This window comes from Apostichopus japonicus, chromosome 18, assembly GCF_037975245.1.
Source record: "Apostichopus japonicus isolate 1M-3 chromosome 18, ASM3797524v1, whole genome shotgun sequence".
NCBI classification, from domain to species: Eukaryota; Metazoa; Echinodermata; class Holothuroidea; order Aspidochirotida; family Stichopodidae; genus Apostichopus; species Apostichopus japonicus.
In genome coordinates this window covers 1,304,798-1,321,319 of record NC_092578.1, presented here as the reverse complement: position 1 = coordinate 1,321,319, position 16,522 = coordinate 1,304,798, and the positions used below count along the sequence as shown (strand labels likewise).

The following is a 16,522-nucleotide window of genomic DNA, read 5'->3' as shown; positions in this document are numbered from 1 at the left end:
TTACCTTTGTCCACCATCCCTCCCATTATGCCTCTTGTACGTTTATATGCCACTTGTCTCCACAATCATCCAATGTTAAGAACTTTTAAGTACTTTTTTTGACAGGTAGTATATATGCAGTCATCCATATTTACATATCAGAAAATACTGACACTGTTTGCCTAGTTGACTTTGTCTTCTCCCAATGTTGTTCAAATAAGCAATGGTACTTGCAGTAAGAGGTAGGCATGTTTGCAGGTCACTTGGGTGTAAACAGACAAACATATCCTTAGACGGAATTAAATAGCCACAAGTGGCTTTTCAATGATTGTTGGTAAACTGTAAGTGAAATAATATTGTGGTTATTACAAAATGAAATTCAGAATTTCCTTTAATGTTCTTGCAATGTTTCTTTAAATTTTCCTTTATGTTCATTGTAACATGATCTTAGAGAATATATATATTTACTTCACTCCTCTATTTCCTGTCTCCTACTACACTAACGCACTTTCCTAGTCTACCAAGACGCCATTGGTATAATTTTAGCACTGCTCCCCTGGTGACCTCTCCTGCGGGTCACTGCACACTATCTCTTCCTTTCGAATTTACCAGTCCGAAGGAAAATGCATGTTTTTCGACTCCGTTTTCATATATGCCTTTCTGATGTTTTCTTGCGCGAATCCTGCTGCTTGTGACTGACGAAGGCTCAGAAGGAAGTTTTCAGCAAGATTCTTATCTTTATATATCTTTTAAAGTTCTGTTATTTCTTTTATTGCCACACTTTGAATCTTTGATATAGTAGTACCAGTTACTTAGCCTAGAGTTACCTGGAAAAGGAAACCTACTGTGTGGAAGCATGTAACCAGTTTAACATTCAAATGATAGTTACAAGACAATAAAATCTTGATCTTTTGCCAGCATTTTCTGTATCAATGTGTGTGATACATACTGTACGTGTCTCCCTGTTAGTTTATCGGCTTCTTTTATTCGAACACATGTATGTTATTTACAGTTAATTTGCCCTATTCGCTACTTTTCCAAGTAATCTTGAATCACGTCGCTTACAGTTGTCCATGGAAAGGAGAATACTGTCATAAAACACTCCTAGATCAATTAATGATATGAGTCATGTCTGCTCAGCATTGAGCGTAGCTGTATCACCATAGCAACCACTGATGATGCATCTCTGGCTAGATGTAACTCTAGTGGAAGTTTCCCTGATAAATCCATCCTGTATGCATCTTTTATTTCATTGTGCAAATTTTTCTGCAGCAATTGCAGATGTTGTTATTTTGTCAATAACATACAATTTCTACAGTTAATTGTGTACTTAATGTTTAAAATAGATTTGGTCAGATGTTAGCATATGCCTGTCGTCATGTGTGAAGGTGTGATATTTCAATGCATTCCCATAGAATTAGTTTTCAATGGGGGGGGGAAGGGGGGGGGCTGGGATCAGGTGTGTGGATTAGTGTCTTTGTGTTGTCAAAATCATACTAAGCACCGTGTGTATCAATGCCTCATACAACTGTAGAGATATGCAGGATGCTATTATTGCATTTTATGGCTCTCAATCATATAAACAGTGCATTTATTATTTACATGGGTAGTTAAAGTAACTGTATGTATTAAGTGCCTTTATATGTGCATTACCTTTTCATTCCTTGCGGAGGGCAAAGGAATCTATGCGATGGTGATGGCATGTATGTGCACATGTGTGTCTGTGTGGATGTGTATGTGATGCTGCTTGTGAACTCGATATCTCAAGAAAGGTAACGTTGGGGGATTTCATACTTGGCAAGTGAATGCCCAATATTGAGTACAAGAACCCTATTGTGTTTGGTGGAGATCAAACCTCATTTGGGGTCACCAGAGATCAAACATTAAAACCTTGAATACACAATGTCTCAAGAAAGGAAACAGGAATGAATGTGATACTTAAGGTGTGGATGCCACATATTTGAGCAAAAGAACCCTAATGTATTTGGGAGAGGTCAAAGATCATTTCAGGTCAAGTTTGTAAACACCTTATCTCAAGAAAGGTAATATCGCCAAGTCTCATTCTTAAAATATACATGTCCCATATTGAGTAGAAAAACTCTATTAATTTTGGGGAAGGTCAAAGCCTGTAAACACAATATCTAAAAAAAGGAAAACATTAAGAAGTATCATATCTAGCATGTGGATGCCTTATACCAAGTAGATGAACCATAAAAAATATTTCATAAGGGTAAGGAATCACTAAGCCTTTTGTCTTTCTGAATGTGGGTGAGGTCAGGTCAGCAGGAATGGGGTAGGGTCGGAGGTGATGATGATGGGAATGCCATTTTGGTTGGTTTATACCAGTTTGCTTGTTTTCCTAATTTTCCCTTCCTCCCCATCCTCATCTCCTCCCTCCTCCCTATCCCTTGCCACTGAACACTCTCATCTCCCAACTTATTGTGTATCAAACTTTTTCAACCTGCAGTAATTCCAATTGGCCAATTATGGGATGGTTAACTATAAGGACACAGTTTATGCTTGTACTATATTTGAAGCTGATTATGTAAAGAGAGAAGATTGGTGCCTGGATGACCCTTGACCTTCCTGCATACTCCTCTCAGTGAAAATCAACAGGGGTAGGATTTGTTTCCAAGAGTAACAAATCTAATATTATGTTTATTCCCTGCATACATACCTCATATTTCAAAGTGGTTCCCATAATAAATACCTGCTTTGCAACTTCTACAAAAGAATTTGGAAATTGAACAGAATTGCTTCTGTGTGGTGATATATGTACAGTACTATACTGTTAAAATAGAGACAAAAGAATTTTGATAAGGAAATTGTGGTATGCATACCACTTTGATCTGTTTTGTTTGTTAGATTTTATAAGACTTGTTAAAAATATGATTTGAGGACTATTTTGGTAAATCCACCTAAAATTCCCCAAACAAGTCTTTTGGCAATCACTGCCACTATTGCAGTAATATGAAAGGGCAAAAAGTTGGGAAAAAATGAAAAAGGTAAATGTTATTTATAGTTCAATAGAGTACTTTGAAAGCAGCATTGTTTTTTCTTGTGCAGGGGTATTGTTGCTGAATTGCATCCAGGGGTTCCTGATATAATGGTTGCCTTTACTTCCTCTTCACTATATATGGCTCTTTTGTTATTCTAATATATTAGTAACTCTACCCCTACTGCTTGAAATTGTAACTTCCTTTTTAAATTTTGGTACACTTTGGTAGTGTTTGGTCACTTTGGTGGTTTGTCTTCGTTCTTGTTTTCTCGACTGTTTGAGACGTAAATGTTCATAGCTCAACGTTACGAAACAGCCTAAATAGATGCCATGAATTAATAGCTTGAGACCTTCAGTTCTAGCCAGCCTAACCTCAAAACATTATCATGCTAGAAATGTCTAACTTTGCTTCCTGGCGTAACAAGGTTGTGCTATTGTGAGGAAACTGGTAAGCATATCGGTGGTAACTTTTGATATTTCTCGTGGATATTGTGACACTCCAAATCATTGTTAGAAATTGTTTGCAGATTACATCAGATAATTCATAAAATTATATTGCAAATTTAGGAGCAAAACAATGACATTTTGCTTTTTAATTCTTCCTTCTAGATCTTTCTCTAAGTGAACTGTAGATGGGAAGAAGATTCAGAGTGAACAGAACAACTCTCAAGCAAGAAGCTGGGACAGCATTTTCCAACAAAAAGGAGGATATAGTCTGCTGTTACCATGGAGATTTTAAGACAAGGCATTGGCCTTGAAGACATGGCCAAACTTTTAGACCTTCAGGACAAAACGATTTTGGATAATCTGAAGAAAAGGCATGAATGTGATCTTATATATGTGAGTACTTGCTAAACTGCTTCATTCCTCCCCCCCCCCCCACACTTTGCAATGTAAAACTATTACAAAGTGGTACTTGGTGGTTAAAGTGCAGTACTAAATCTTCTGACTGTAGTGTTAAACATAAGCCTGAATACGATTATAACCATGTACAGTAAAAGTGGATTTACACCGCATTCCTATACTATTAGAACAGTAATAATATTGCTTGGCAAGCGTTCCTTTCATCCAATTATGTTACCAATTAAGAGGGCAAACCCTTCTACTTTGATGCTTCATCTAATTAAAACAGTTTACTGTCTATTTGCTTATATGGAGAAATTATGCATGTGACTTGCATATTGTCTTTGTGTTCCTGATTATAATTAAAGCTCTTTCCTAATCAAGTCTCCTCATCTCCCTCCGTCTGCTCCATATCGCCATTTACTGCCTCATCCACCAATATATCCTCTCATTCTTGGCTGGTGATGCATTCAGCAGCAGGGAGGTGTGAAACTCGGTCTTGTTTTCAGCCAAAACGTAGAAAGGATCTTCATTATATACAGTATACAACACAAAACTATTGTGGAGAGCGCTAGTAATTTTGTCAGCAATGTTTTACCATTGATTTAAAGTAAGACATTCATCTAAAGTTAAGATGGTACAGTAGCTCTTCTAGCTAAACCTGTTAACAGTTCATGGATAAAAATGGTGACCTATGGATTACTGTTGTAAACCTGCAATGTTCCTTCCTTCCTGGTTTAAGATTCTCCTGCTTTCCTATGGTTACATAATGTATGAGGCAGTAGGTGTGGATCAAGGTAGGGGGCCCAAGTGGACCGGGCCAGCCTCATGAATTTTGAACTATTATATTCCCCATGTAGAGTGCAAATAGTTATTGCTTTCTGTATTTACCTGTCTCCTTGCAGCAACTACACTTTTGTCTACCTAGCCTATATATAAAGCATCTGGTATTCTTGTAGCCACAGTCTGACTTCGACCAGATTATTGGCCTCTTTTGATATACTGGGACAAAAAACACTCACACACAGTGTATTTACTGTACATTTACCGTCATTTATAATCATTAACACACAACATTATCCAATAAGTTTTTATATGAGAGATGTGATATAGTGTCTGTTACAGTACTTTGTAAGTACTGAAATTTGAATAGTATAATAATGCAGCATAATACCAATCATTATCACTGTAGCTATATCTGTGGCTTTTACTAAACACTTGAAACCCTTCAACTATGAGGAAGTACTTAAGTTTTTGATAACTTTTATCAACTGAAAGGAGGAAACAAGGTTCCTCTTTAAAATCATTAGGCAATGTGGAGCTTATATATCAATGAATTAGACAATCTGTATACTTAATTCTATTAAAACTTACTGTGTAGACATATGACAGTCCTTACAGAATTGTTTGCTCTCTTTCATTACTTAGCTTTTCTAAATACATGTTCACTCAAATTACACATAACTACAATTTATTGTGATATTTCTTCTCATAATACTGGCGGTTGGACATGAAGGATTTCCCTGTGACTTATAGGTCAAATCACAGTGATTGAAGTGAAAGCATACAGTACTTGTGAACAGTTAATTAATGTAACACTACAGTATGTACACAGTTCTGCCCTAACCATTTACTAAATACAGTAAAGAAAGGCTATGCTTTTTAGAATGCATTTATAAAGAAATGGGCAAATGCTATATCTAGAGACCACTAGACATCAGAAAAAGCAGGAACACTTCATGAGGAGTGGGCAATGGTATTACAGCATTAATGTCATGCTTAGTACATTTGTGTATTGATTAATGTTATGCTTAGTACATTTTGTGTATTGATTTCTTCTTGCTTGTGTATCAATGAATCAACAATTACATGAGGCTTGATCTAAATTTGGGACAAATGAAATACCCGCTGACCCAGATTTTGCATACAGAATGAAGAAATTCACAATCTTCGTGCAAACTTGTTGAACCATTTTGTACATTCACTGTTCATTCCACACTTAATGTTGTATTTTCATGCCAGCCACATGATGTAAAATGCAAAATTAAAAATGCAAGCTTCACTCCTCACTTACCTGTCTCCTTTACCTATGCATACCTATCTACCTACTACAGTATATACCTACTACAGTAGTACCTAGCCTATTAACTGGTAACATTCTTGCACTGTGCCCCCAATAACCCTATCTAAGGCAGGCACGTAGCCAAGGGGGGGGGGCGAAGGGGGCAGCCACCCCCCTTGAGCATATTTTTAATATTTTTTTTAATGTTTTTATGATATCGCTAGTGTTTTCAAAAGAGAAAATGCTAAGATGCAACTTACAAAGCCTGGGAAGTGCCATTTCCAGCGATTTGGGAGGCATTTTCAGCCAAAATTTTCTAGAACGCTTCGCGCCATATCATGGTGGCGCTACGCTTAGATAGTTTGCAATGCCGAATCTACAGTTTCGCCCCTCCCTTGGCAAATTCCTGGCTACAGGTATGTGCCTGATCTAAGGTCACCTAACTCCTTCCTAATCTATCATCCTAAAGCCTTTAACGTGTGTTTTCTATTGGATTTTCCAACCCTGTTTTTCATGCCTGGTTTACATTCTTGGAGAGCTCTGTGTGTGACCAACAGAATAGGTTGCTATAAGATGATCAGTTAACCTAAGAATTTGAGACACATCTAAATTATCCTGTGTTTTGGCATTAATTCAAAATGCAAGGTTATCCTGAGATGGAATTCCTGGTGATACTCGCGTACCGTGGCATAGATGGCTCTAAACGGTTTTGGCTAGAGCTGTCAAAGTTTTATTTCATAACAAGTTGGAATACAAGAATACTATTGTAGCTGTTCAATGGCAATGATTAATTACTTACATATATCTGCTGGTGCCCACAAACACAACGGTGAAAACCATTATAGGGAATAATTTATCAGGTATCACATCACAAAACAAAATGCTATGAAAAATGGACATACTGTCGTACAATTGAAAGAGGCTTTCTCTTTTTATTATAAAAGACAGGTTCAGAGCCTTCAAAACTAAGTACTATGTAAAATTGGAACAGTAACTTATTCCCTGCACAAGTCCTGCCGCCTTAGAATGCCCGGGTGTTAAAATTAAATCACAGTGCAGGTCTAGTACAAGTTAATCCTCTTCTTAATTGCATGATGTTATATCTCTGGGTAGCATTCATGAAGTTGTTCTACATACTCCAGATAAAGTGACAAAACATCACTAGGCCTTGTTGAGAACTGGATGTCAACAATTTCTTTCTCCTAATTACTGTATCATAACTTTAAAAACATAATTTATTTTTATGACAACCACACAATACTATATACATACACTTCAGGTTGGTTTTACTGTTCAAGTATGGACACATTGTGGTGCAGAAATTGTCATAAGTTGGACCATTTTGCTTTCCTTCCTTCACTCACCTGTCTCCCCATAATTGTCAGCACTATCACTATTCAACATCTACAGTGTTTTCAAACTGGTACATATATCCATTCCTATCTTTGGATTTACTGTTCAATCCTCTCCACCCTGTCTGGACTATACAATTGCAACCCCCTTCCCTTCTACTCTAGACCCATAACTGGTAACTTTTTTGGCATTGCACCCTCCTCTCCTTTCTAATTCTACCATATATGGAAGCATTGTCACCACTCTAATAACTTTACCTTCATTAAACATAAATTCATGAAAAGTCCCTACACGTACCTCTGATAATGTTAAAAGCATCTAAATATGTGTTCCCAGGCATACTGTAGTTTGTCTCTTCAGATTATAAGGAATGTTAAGAAACTTCAATTTATAAATGATGTTACGCTGTTTGAACAGTTTAATATCACCTCCCTTTTCATCTTTCGACATTTGAAATATGAATTTACCATATACAGTCGTTTTAATTAGAGCGGCCTGCACAGTCTGTTCGATTGTTGTTCTTGACGTTTATTATTTGCAGTGTCACACAGTCGTTAACTTTAGGGGTAATCAAACATGAACGAGACATGAGTTTTGAAAATAAACACTGGCTTCCGTTCAGCTGTCATCAGGGATGGCTGCTTCCCTAAGGCAGTCTTTGGTATGTCGAGCATATATACTGTACAGTATGGCGTATACGGTACGAGGGGGGGGGGGGACTTCTTCCCTGCTGTGCATTTATAGCGTAAAGATCTGTGATCAGTTTGGGGTGGTCAGCCACGCATTGTTTTTAGATAAATTCAATAATAGCAAACAGTGGTATTAAGCAGCCAGATCATTAGTTCATAGAGAGCTCCAGATGTCAAAATATGAACTTCCTTGACCAGCAGCATTGAAAGAGTTCCTTTGACCAAGAGCATATATGCAGCTGTATATGTGACCCACTAAAAATCTTCTGTGAATCGTCATTTCTTTGTATGAGGGGGGAGGGGAGCAGGGAGCAGGAAGGATGTCTTATTGTGTAGGATGGATGGGGTCCTTTGGGAGGGGGAGGGTGAGGGTACAGAGTAGATGGAGCAAAATAACAAGTTATTCACTGTTCCATGTGTCTCCATGATATTGACTTTAATTAGTCTCTCAACACCATATGTTTTATGCTTCGTTCCTCTCTTAGCACATTACAGTACCTGTCTTGTGTACCTATACACTGTATCCCTGTAAAATCACCTCACAGTTTTACTGAATCTTGCTGATTTACTGATTACGCAGATTGCTAAGTATCAATTTTTGCAGATACTCAACTAAATGAATTTTGGGTTTCTTCTCATCATTTATTTTTACCCTTTCTATGCTCCTTCCATCACATTGATTTTCACTGTTTTTGTAACATCAAGTTTTACACTATCCTTGTTGGGTAAGAGTGCTCAGTGAAAACCAGTGTGTCTTTATCAGGTACTGCAGTAAGTCTTTTACTGGCCTTGTCAGGTTATCTTTATAAGCTGTTCTTATTTTTTTTATGTTTTTTATTTTTTTATTTTCATAATGTTAGTGTTTTAAGTACACAATCAAACTGGACTCAACCATGCCAAAAATATAAAATAAATATAGAAACATTCATCATAAAACATTAAACAAAGAATTTTCTTCCTTTTGCTCTTTTTTAGACTTACATTGGATCAATTCTGGTGGCCATTAATCCTTACAAGACAATACCAGGATTTTATGAGAAAGTTCTCATGGAACAGTATAACCACAAGAACATCGGTGAAATGCCTCCTCACATCTTTGCGATAGCAAATGACAGCTACTACTCTATGTGGAAAAGAAATGAAAACCAGTGTGTCCTTATCAGGTAAGTCTTTTACTGTCCTTCTCTGTTTGAATGATTTTGTCTTGAAATGTCCATAAAAAATAACCATCCTGACACTTTGGATGGTAGAACAAGGAAGGGCGGTGACCGGAGGAGCTGGTCATAGAGGCGCACAGTGTTGAAAGGTTACCGGGCATTCTAGGCACGGTAGAACAAGGGTGCTAATGTTGTGGGGAGACAGGTAAGCAAGGAAGTAAATACTTCATTACCTGGTCTGAGTCGGTATTTTGCAGAGCTAAAAAATTCACACTTTAATGGATAGCTAAAGCAGGTTGTTTCTTTATTTGACTTGGATAAATTAGTCTACTCAGAAAAAGGTCTACTCGGATAAAGTTAACGCTATCTGAATCTGGATAAAAGCAGCAGAAACTAGGTTTTATGACTTTTGGAAAAGGTCAACTCATACAGCATTTCTGGGCACTGCCTAGTCAAAGTTGAACAAAACCGAAATTAAACTGACAATCCCTGCCATCCGTGTCGAAACTTTACTTCCTTCAAAATGTAAGTCAACTGATAAATATTGTCACACTGACCTGAGAGCCATCTCAATAGGGGGTTTCATGATATCTCCAAGCTGAAAGTATTATTTCTTTCCTCTCACAATATAACTGAAACCTTATTTACACCTTTTCACATTTTGATATTTCCGGTTTTCTTTCCATGTTTATTTTCAGCGGTGAAAGCGGAGCAGGTAAAACAGAAAGTACAAAGTTTATCCTAAACTATTTATCAGTGATGAGCCAGGGTACATCTGCAGGAGACATCTCACCCTCGAACAACATACGTGTGGAGGACAACATTCTTGAAAGCAGGTAAAATAGTCAGAAGGATTGTATGTATATAAAAGTTTATTTCCATACCCGTGGGGTCAAGGGCACCGGTCAGTGTGACCTGTCTCATGAAAACAGATGCCATCTAGTCAAGCTTGTGAAGAGACTAACTAGTCTTGATAACAAACATTGTGAGGATGAAAGGACAGAGAGGTGGGGGGGGGGAGGGGTTGGTGTGGGTGGGGTTGAGGGTTGGTGTGAGTGTCAGGCCTGGAAAAGGGTATGGGTAAAGCTAAAGTGAGGAAAATTCAGTTCTTGTAGATATATTTTCTTTGTTAGTGTGTGGCTATAATGAGATTTAATGTAACAGTACATATCAGATTATGCATCCTTGAACTGGTTTCCTCGATAATGTGTTTTAAATGGCTTGTCTGATTGGACAATTCATTGAATGTTTTAGGCTTAAGACCAGCATTATTGAATTAAACAAATTTGCTGCTATTAAGTATTTGTATGAGGAGGGGCAGATAAGGATAAGCTGCACAAGGGACGTAGATTAAAATGGCCCAACCCCCTCTATTTAGAGATTAGAAGACCAGCCAGCAGGGACATAATTGAGTAAGGTTCAGGTGTTTCATTTGAGACCCACCCAATTCTGTAAATCCTTGAACTATGTCGTTCAGTTAAGATGAGAAATTATGTCACTGTCTAGAAGTAAACAGTTACTTGAAATTTCAAGCACAGGATGTGAAAAAACTTGTAAAAAAACAGTTGCAGCCATTATTTCAACTTTATCTTAACAAGTATGACTTTATTTATTTTGATGTGATCATAATAAACAGTTACTGGGATGAAATGAGGTATGTTTTTATCAGAATATTTCATCATATTCCTTTTTGTTTTATTTTTATGTTGGAGAAGATGATTGGTATAGGGATCACATTTGTTTTTTGTGTTTTGATTTAGGACACAAATATTTTAAATTGTCATTGGCATTATCATACATTTTCACTGTTATTCTTCAACAAAATAGCAAACTATCCTTTTTCTTGCAAAAGTGAAAGGGGCTGAGGGTTGGGGGAGAGGGAAGGGGAAAAAGTATCCATGAAAACTTTGAACTGTGAAGATGAAAAAACACTGTGTAAGCTTGTTGGAGACATTTCACAGTAGTGATAAAATCATTATAAAATGTGTACCTTTCTTTTTAACCAGGCTTAACACCCTTTGAACCCTGTTTATACAATTTGCACAACAGATATATGTAGCCTTAGCTTATTCTTCATTCAAAACTCTGGGCAAGAAGAAGCTGTGGTCAATGTCATCAGCTTTTGATGTTCCTGAAAGCTTGAAGAAACGCTTTATAGGGTTTGCACAGTTGGTTAGTTACTGCACTTAAAGTATAAACCTACTTAGAATGCAATTAAAGAAATGGAATGCAACCAAATTACAATAGAATTCTATCCAAAGTTTTAATGAAGGAATTAATTAAAAGGACGATAGAAAAGACTTTATCACCTCTACTGTGTATTTTGATCTGTGCAATGCTTATTAATTGGCATTCTACTTCTTCTTCATCCATGGGTGATTCAATAACTTCTATCAATCCTACCATGTTTCATGTTATGTTTTTATGTCACTTTATATATCCAGGGTGTATTTATTACCCTTAATCCTACATAAAAATTATTAATATTGTTAACTTCATCATACTTAACATTGTTAATAGTATACCACCTGGGGATAAATTGTAACCCTATCATACATGAAATTGTCATATCTGGGATATATTATTACCCTACCAACTCTGTAAATAAATAGTGTACTATAAAAAGTGTTCATAAAGGGGTATATCGTGATGCTAGCAGATAAGACATTAGGTACAGTATACTATACCAGGGATATAGTGTAACAATATCACATATGTAACTGTCATATCAGGGGTGTATGATTGTAACCCTACTACCCTAGCATAGAAGACATTAGGTGTACGATACCGGGGATATAGTGTAACCCTATTATATATGAAGCTGTCACATTAGGGTGTATTGTAACCCTAGCATAGAAGACTGAGATTACTATACCAGGGATGAAGTGTAACCGTATAATATATGGAACTATCATATCAGGGATATATTATAACCCTAGCATACTGCACATGACATTGTTACTATTACGATATAGTGTAACCCTACTATATATGAAGCTGTCACATCAGGGGTGTATTGTAACCCTAGCATAGAAGACATTGAGTTTACTATACCAGGGATGAAGTGTAACCCTATAATATATGGAACTATCATATCAGGGATATATTATAACCCTAGCATACTGTATGTGATATTGTTACTTTTACTATATAGGGATATACAGTGTTACCATATAATATATAAAGCTGTCATATCAGGGATGTATTATGACCCTAGCATACTGTACATGATATTGTTAGTTTGTTACTTTTACTATATAGGGATATAATGTTACCCTATAACATATGACATTGTTAATACTATATATGTACTAAAGGGCGTATACTGTAAGTTCTGTAACCCTATACATTAAGCTGCTATATAACTGTTTTAACAGTTTGAATTCTGAATCGAGTAGGAGTATGCCGGAAGGAAGGAAATTATTGATATTCTATCTTACTTATAAAGCTAATCTTGATTAAGAGTCTTGTGTAGTACATAGGTCCTATGTACTGCAGAAATTGATCATACAGTAGGTCATCAGAACTGGCCTAACTTTTTAGGATTTTCAAATTTGTCAGATTTTTAAAGTTTACTTTCTTGGAGGTTCTGACCATTTCTGTATTTCCCCAGAGACTGAGTAGTTATCGTGTTTGACAATTAAGCCTCTCAGTGACAGGAAAATACTTGCCAATAGTTATTACAGTTTAAGCATGAGTGACCATTATTTGATTTTTTAAGCATAGTTGGGGGCAATGATGAGGCCATTTGGTAAATTTATAAATAAAATGATTTTCAATGTTCTTGAAAACTTAGCTTGATGTAGTAGTCAACACTGAGTCCATTTTAAGTTACAATGTTTTTTTCAGTTTTGAAAAATGATGGGAAAATGCACACAATATTAAGTTCAGAAATGAAAAACATTTCTAGATCTAGTTGTGCTGTTGTTCTTGACTCTCAGCAAACCTTTCAACGGTGGTATTGATTTTTTTCCGTCATATTCAGCTTAATTTCCCCAAGGAGACCTTGGGAGAGCATACAGTTATCATCATCATCATCATGGTCATTATTCATTAATTCTCCTTACCGACCTCTTCATCATATCATTTTACATATAAAGAACTTCATCAGAGAAGTAAAAAAAAAATTAAATTTTCCAAGTAAGCCATTTTGTACAGATCTCAACAAAATTAATAAAACTAATAGTCCAGAATTTAGAAACGAAATGGATACTTGATCAGTAGCAAGTTATTACTTGAATTTTTCAAAGGTTATTTTGCTCATTAGCTTCTATTTGCTTAGTTATCTTACAAATCTGAACAGGGAAGTTGATTTTTGAAATTAAGATTATATTATTAAGTTTAACTTGGTTATGTGGTAGGCATTACCTGGTGGGAATGGGTTGGGGTGGGGGGGGGGGAGCCAATGGCAGGCATGTAGGGTATGTACCACAGAAGAGGAGGAATAGGTTGGTACTATTCATGAATACCGCACACCAATATGACTCTGAGGATTTTGAGGACTTTCTCAGATTCAGCCCACTCTGCCTTTTAACTGTAACTTTAAGATTAGGATCTTACAGTTACATCTGTATCAGAGGAAATGATCAGAATGGCTAATAGAGATAACCAAATATTAGAGTTCATGTACTGTTTAACTTATCACATGGAGGACTAATGATACATGAGACAGAACTGCTTGCAGTCGTCTTCCGAGTATTGCAAAGTGTCGAAACAGGTCGTATCATTTTTGTGCTCTTCCTCTATATTCAGGGCTCGCTGTACACACTGTCCTCACCTTATTTTCCTTTCTATTCTGCAGTCCTATTCTGGAAGCATTTGGTAATGCTAAGACGATCTACAACAACAACTCCAGTCGATTTGGAAAGTTTATTCAGCTTCACTTTTCACAATCGGGAAGCATCGAAGGTGGAAAGATCCGTGACTGTATCCTTATCAACTCGATATTTTTAAGGCTTTTGTACTTTGGAAGTTCCCCCAAGTATTTTCTTAGAAATCAGCTCATCAGATCTTCTGTTTTTCATTATGAGATTGGAGGGGAATGGAGGGGGGGCAGGAGGGGATTTCCAATATATCGCTATGAGCTAAGTACTTCATGCCTTGCCTTATGATCATAATGTTTTCATGTTAAATATGGGGGACCATCCTGAGGGACAGAATTGAATATCTGAGGGCACATCGATTAGAAAATATACTACCTGAAAAAAACCCCACTCTTGCTTGACCTTGTATCAAATATCCTGTATTGGAAAAAATATGTCTGTATGAAAAGCAAAAATCACCGGATTTCATCTGCTTGAAGATTTCAGGGATTACAAAATAATGAAACCCGTCAAAATGCTCTTCTCCTCAATTTTCCTCCTCCAAAGGAAGGTCAATTCTCCTTCCAAAAAGTCTGTAGTTTTCCACTCCCTTCCCCCTACCAAATTAATCAATACCAAATTCTGTCAGTTCAACAACAAACCTCTCAAGGTACTTTTTCTCTAATGTAGGGAATTTAATGTTATTTAAATTGGGGTTGATTGAGCATGATTTCATCATGTTCCAATTTGTGTTAGTTTTGATACCTGCAGAATAAGAAGAATTGAGAGAATTTACTACATCATGAAAGATGACATGAAAAGAGTGACTTCAAACTTCAGCAAAATTTTCTAACTATTGGAAAAATTGAGTTGAATCATATGCCACCACTTGTCTGACATTTGACCTATATTTTTTCTCTATCTTTACTCATTGACAGTATAATGGTGGATTTTATCCTTTTTTTTTTAACTGTTTCCAAATTACTATTTAATTTTCTTGTCTGTTATGTATGTTTCAGCTATGATTCACCATTATTATGCATCATTAGAGGTCCACTACCTGTTAACCAGTGAAAAAATATTCCAAACCCAACCTTATTTTAATGCTTGTTATGTCTAAATAAATGTGCCCCCAGTATACCCCTTCTCATCCCCTTTTCCTCCTTCATTCTTACTCATGTAGGAGCATAAACGTTTGTAAAATGACTGATATAATGCTCATGACTCATGCACATGATACATTAACGCCCAACAACTGGAGCGATACCAGCTTTTCAAATATCTTCCAAGCCCTTGCATGAATGATCTCATGCAGTCCCAGTTCCTTAGCCTCTCGTGTTTATTTTTACCCTCGCATCATTTTAACGCCGATTGATTTTAATCTCCCACCACTACCGTATTGATTTTCGACTTAGGTGAGAGCCTCTTTGATGAGCAAGTCCATGAAACAGTAGAATAATAAAGTACAGTGTGTGTGATGAATTGATTCTCAGGTCTACAGGAAAGTCAAGGTGGAACCTCTTTAGTGATTTTCCAGAGAATGCATTATCTTCAATTGTACAACGTGTGATAAAAATGCACATTATGGCCTTTTTTTGAGGGTTTTGGTTAGTGAATCAATGTTGGTAATAGAGGAATCAGGAGTGTCCAAAACAATATTTTAATGAAATGATTCAGATCGTTGAAAATATCTAATATGATTGGTTTATAGCAGCATATTGACTGGAAGACATTTCTGTGGGAAGGGAGTGAAAAGTAGGGTGGGGAAAGAAGTGAAAAGTAGGGTGAGAAGGGAGTGAAAAGTAGGGTGGGGAAGGGAGTGAAAACTAGTAGGGTAGGGTAGGTCAGATACATTTATTTTATGTGGAATATTTCTCTTTAACATCACATAGGACACATGTATAACAATGTCTGTTTTCATTTGAATACTGGTTTATCTTCCTTAACATTAATTTGTTTATAACCAGATCTTCTTGAAAAGGTAAGTCCTTCAAATTCATAGTTTGTTATCTTTGTTTGTATCATGATAGACCAACAGATGTAACTTCAAAATTGAAATTATGACAAAAGTGTACAAATGCTGAAAACTACAATAACAATCAAAAGTAGTGTTGCTATCATAAAACTGAGGGCTCCCAGTCTTTTTTTGATAACATGCTCTAAAACAAATGTTCAAGGAAGGAAGTCATCTTTGATATCAGAAGTTGGGAGTCTGAACCTTCACTGTTACAACCTTCAAAACTCTGCTGGCTTATCTTTTGATTTCTATTTCGTTTATCTGGAAACAATTTCTATCTATTGTTTCAATAAAGATAGAAAGAAAGAAAGAAAGGAGAAAGAGCATAGACAAAAAAGATCACTTCCGTTTTAAAAAGTCTGAGCAGGAAGTTTTCAAAATCACTTTCATGATGTTACCTAATGTCAATGAATTTTAATATGAACTTATAACAATTTTGAAAGTGTTTTGTTGATTACTTTGAAAGTGTTTTTGCAAAATCCTTCACTTAAATTTCTGCCCAAATTAGATGCTCTGCTGTGATGTCCTTTACATTTTTAATGCAGGGTTCAGATTGTTTTTAGCGGTGTTATAAAGGTTTGAGTAGCTGACTAGTAAATTGAAGGTGTGTGATGTAAAGCTC

The 16,522-nt window shown here is 36.4% G+C and overlaps 1 protein-coding gene across 11 annotated transcripts in view; it reads left to right on the top strand.

Annotated features, from left to right (window-relative positions):
* LOC139958816 (unconventional myosin-X-like) overlaps positions 1–16,522 on the top strand; it is a 93,955-nt gene that overhangs the window by 17,424 nt on the left and 60,009 nt on the right. For 10 of the 11 annotated variants that reach the window (XM_071956172.1, XM_071956167.1, XM_071956171.1 and 7 more), the window contains exons 2-6: positions 3,587–3,817; positions 8,900–9,087; positions 9,780–9,917; positions 13,883–14,007; positions 15,851–15,864. In XM_071956172.1, coding sequence (XP_071812273.1) covers positions 3,704–3,817; positions 8,900–9,087; positions 9,780–9,917; positions 13,883–14,007; positions 15,851–15,864 — 579 coding nt within the window. In that variant the 5' untranslated portion in view covers positions 3,587–3,703. Of the gene's footprint in view, positions 1–3,281; positions 3,426–3,586; positions 3,818–8,899; positions 9,088–9,779; positions 9,918–13,882; positions 14,008–15,850; positions 15,865–16,522 lie in introns of those variants that run through there. The other variant, XM_071956168.1, reaches the window with a different exon arrangement.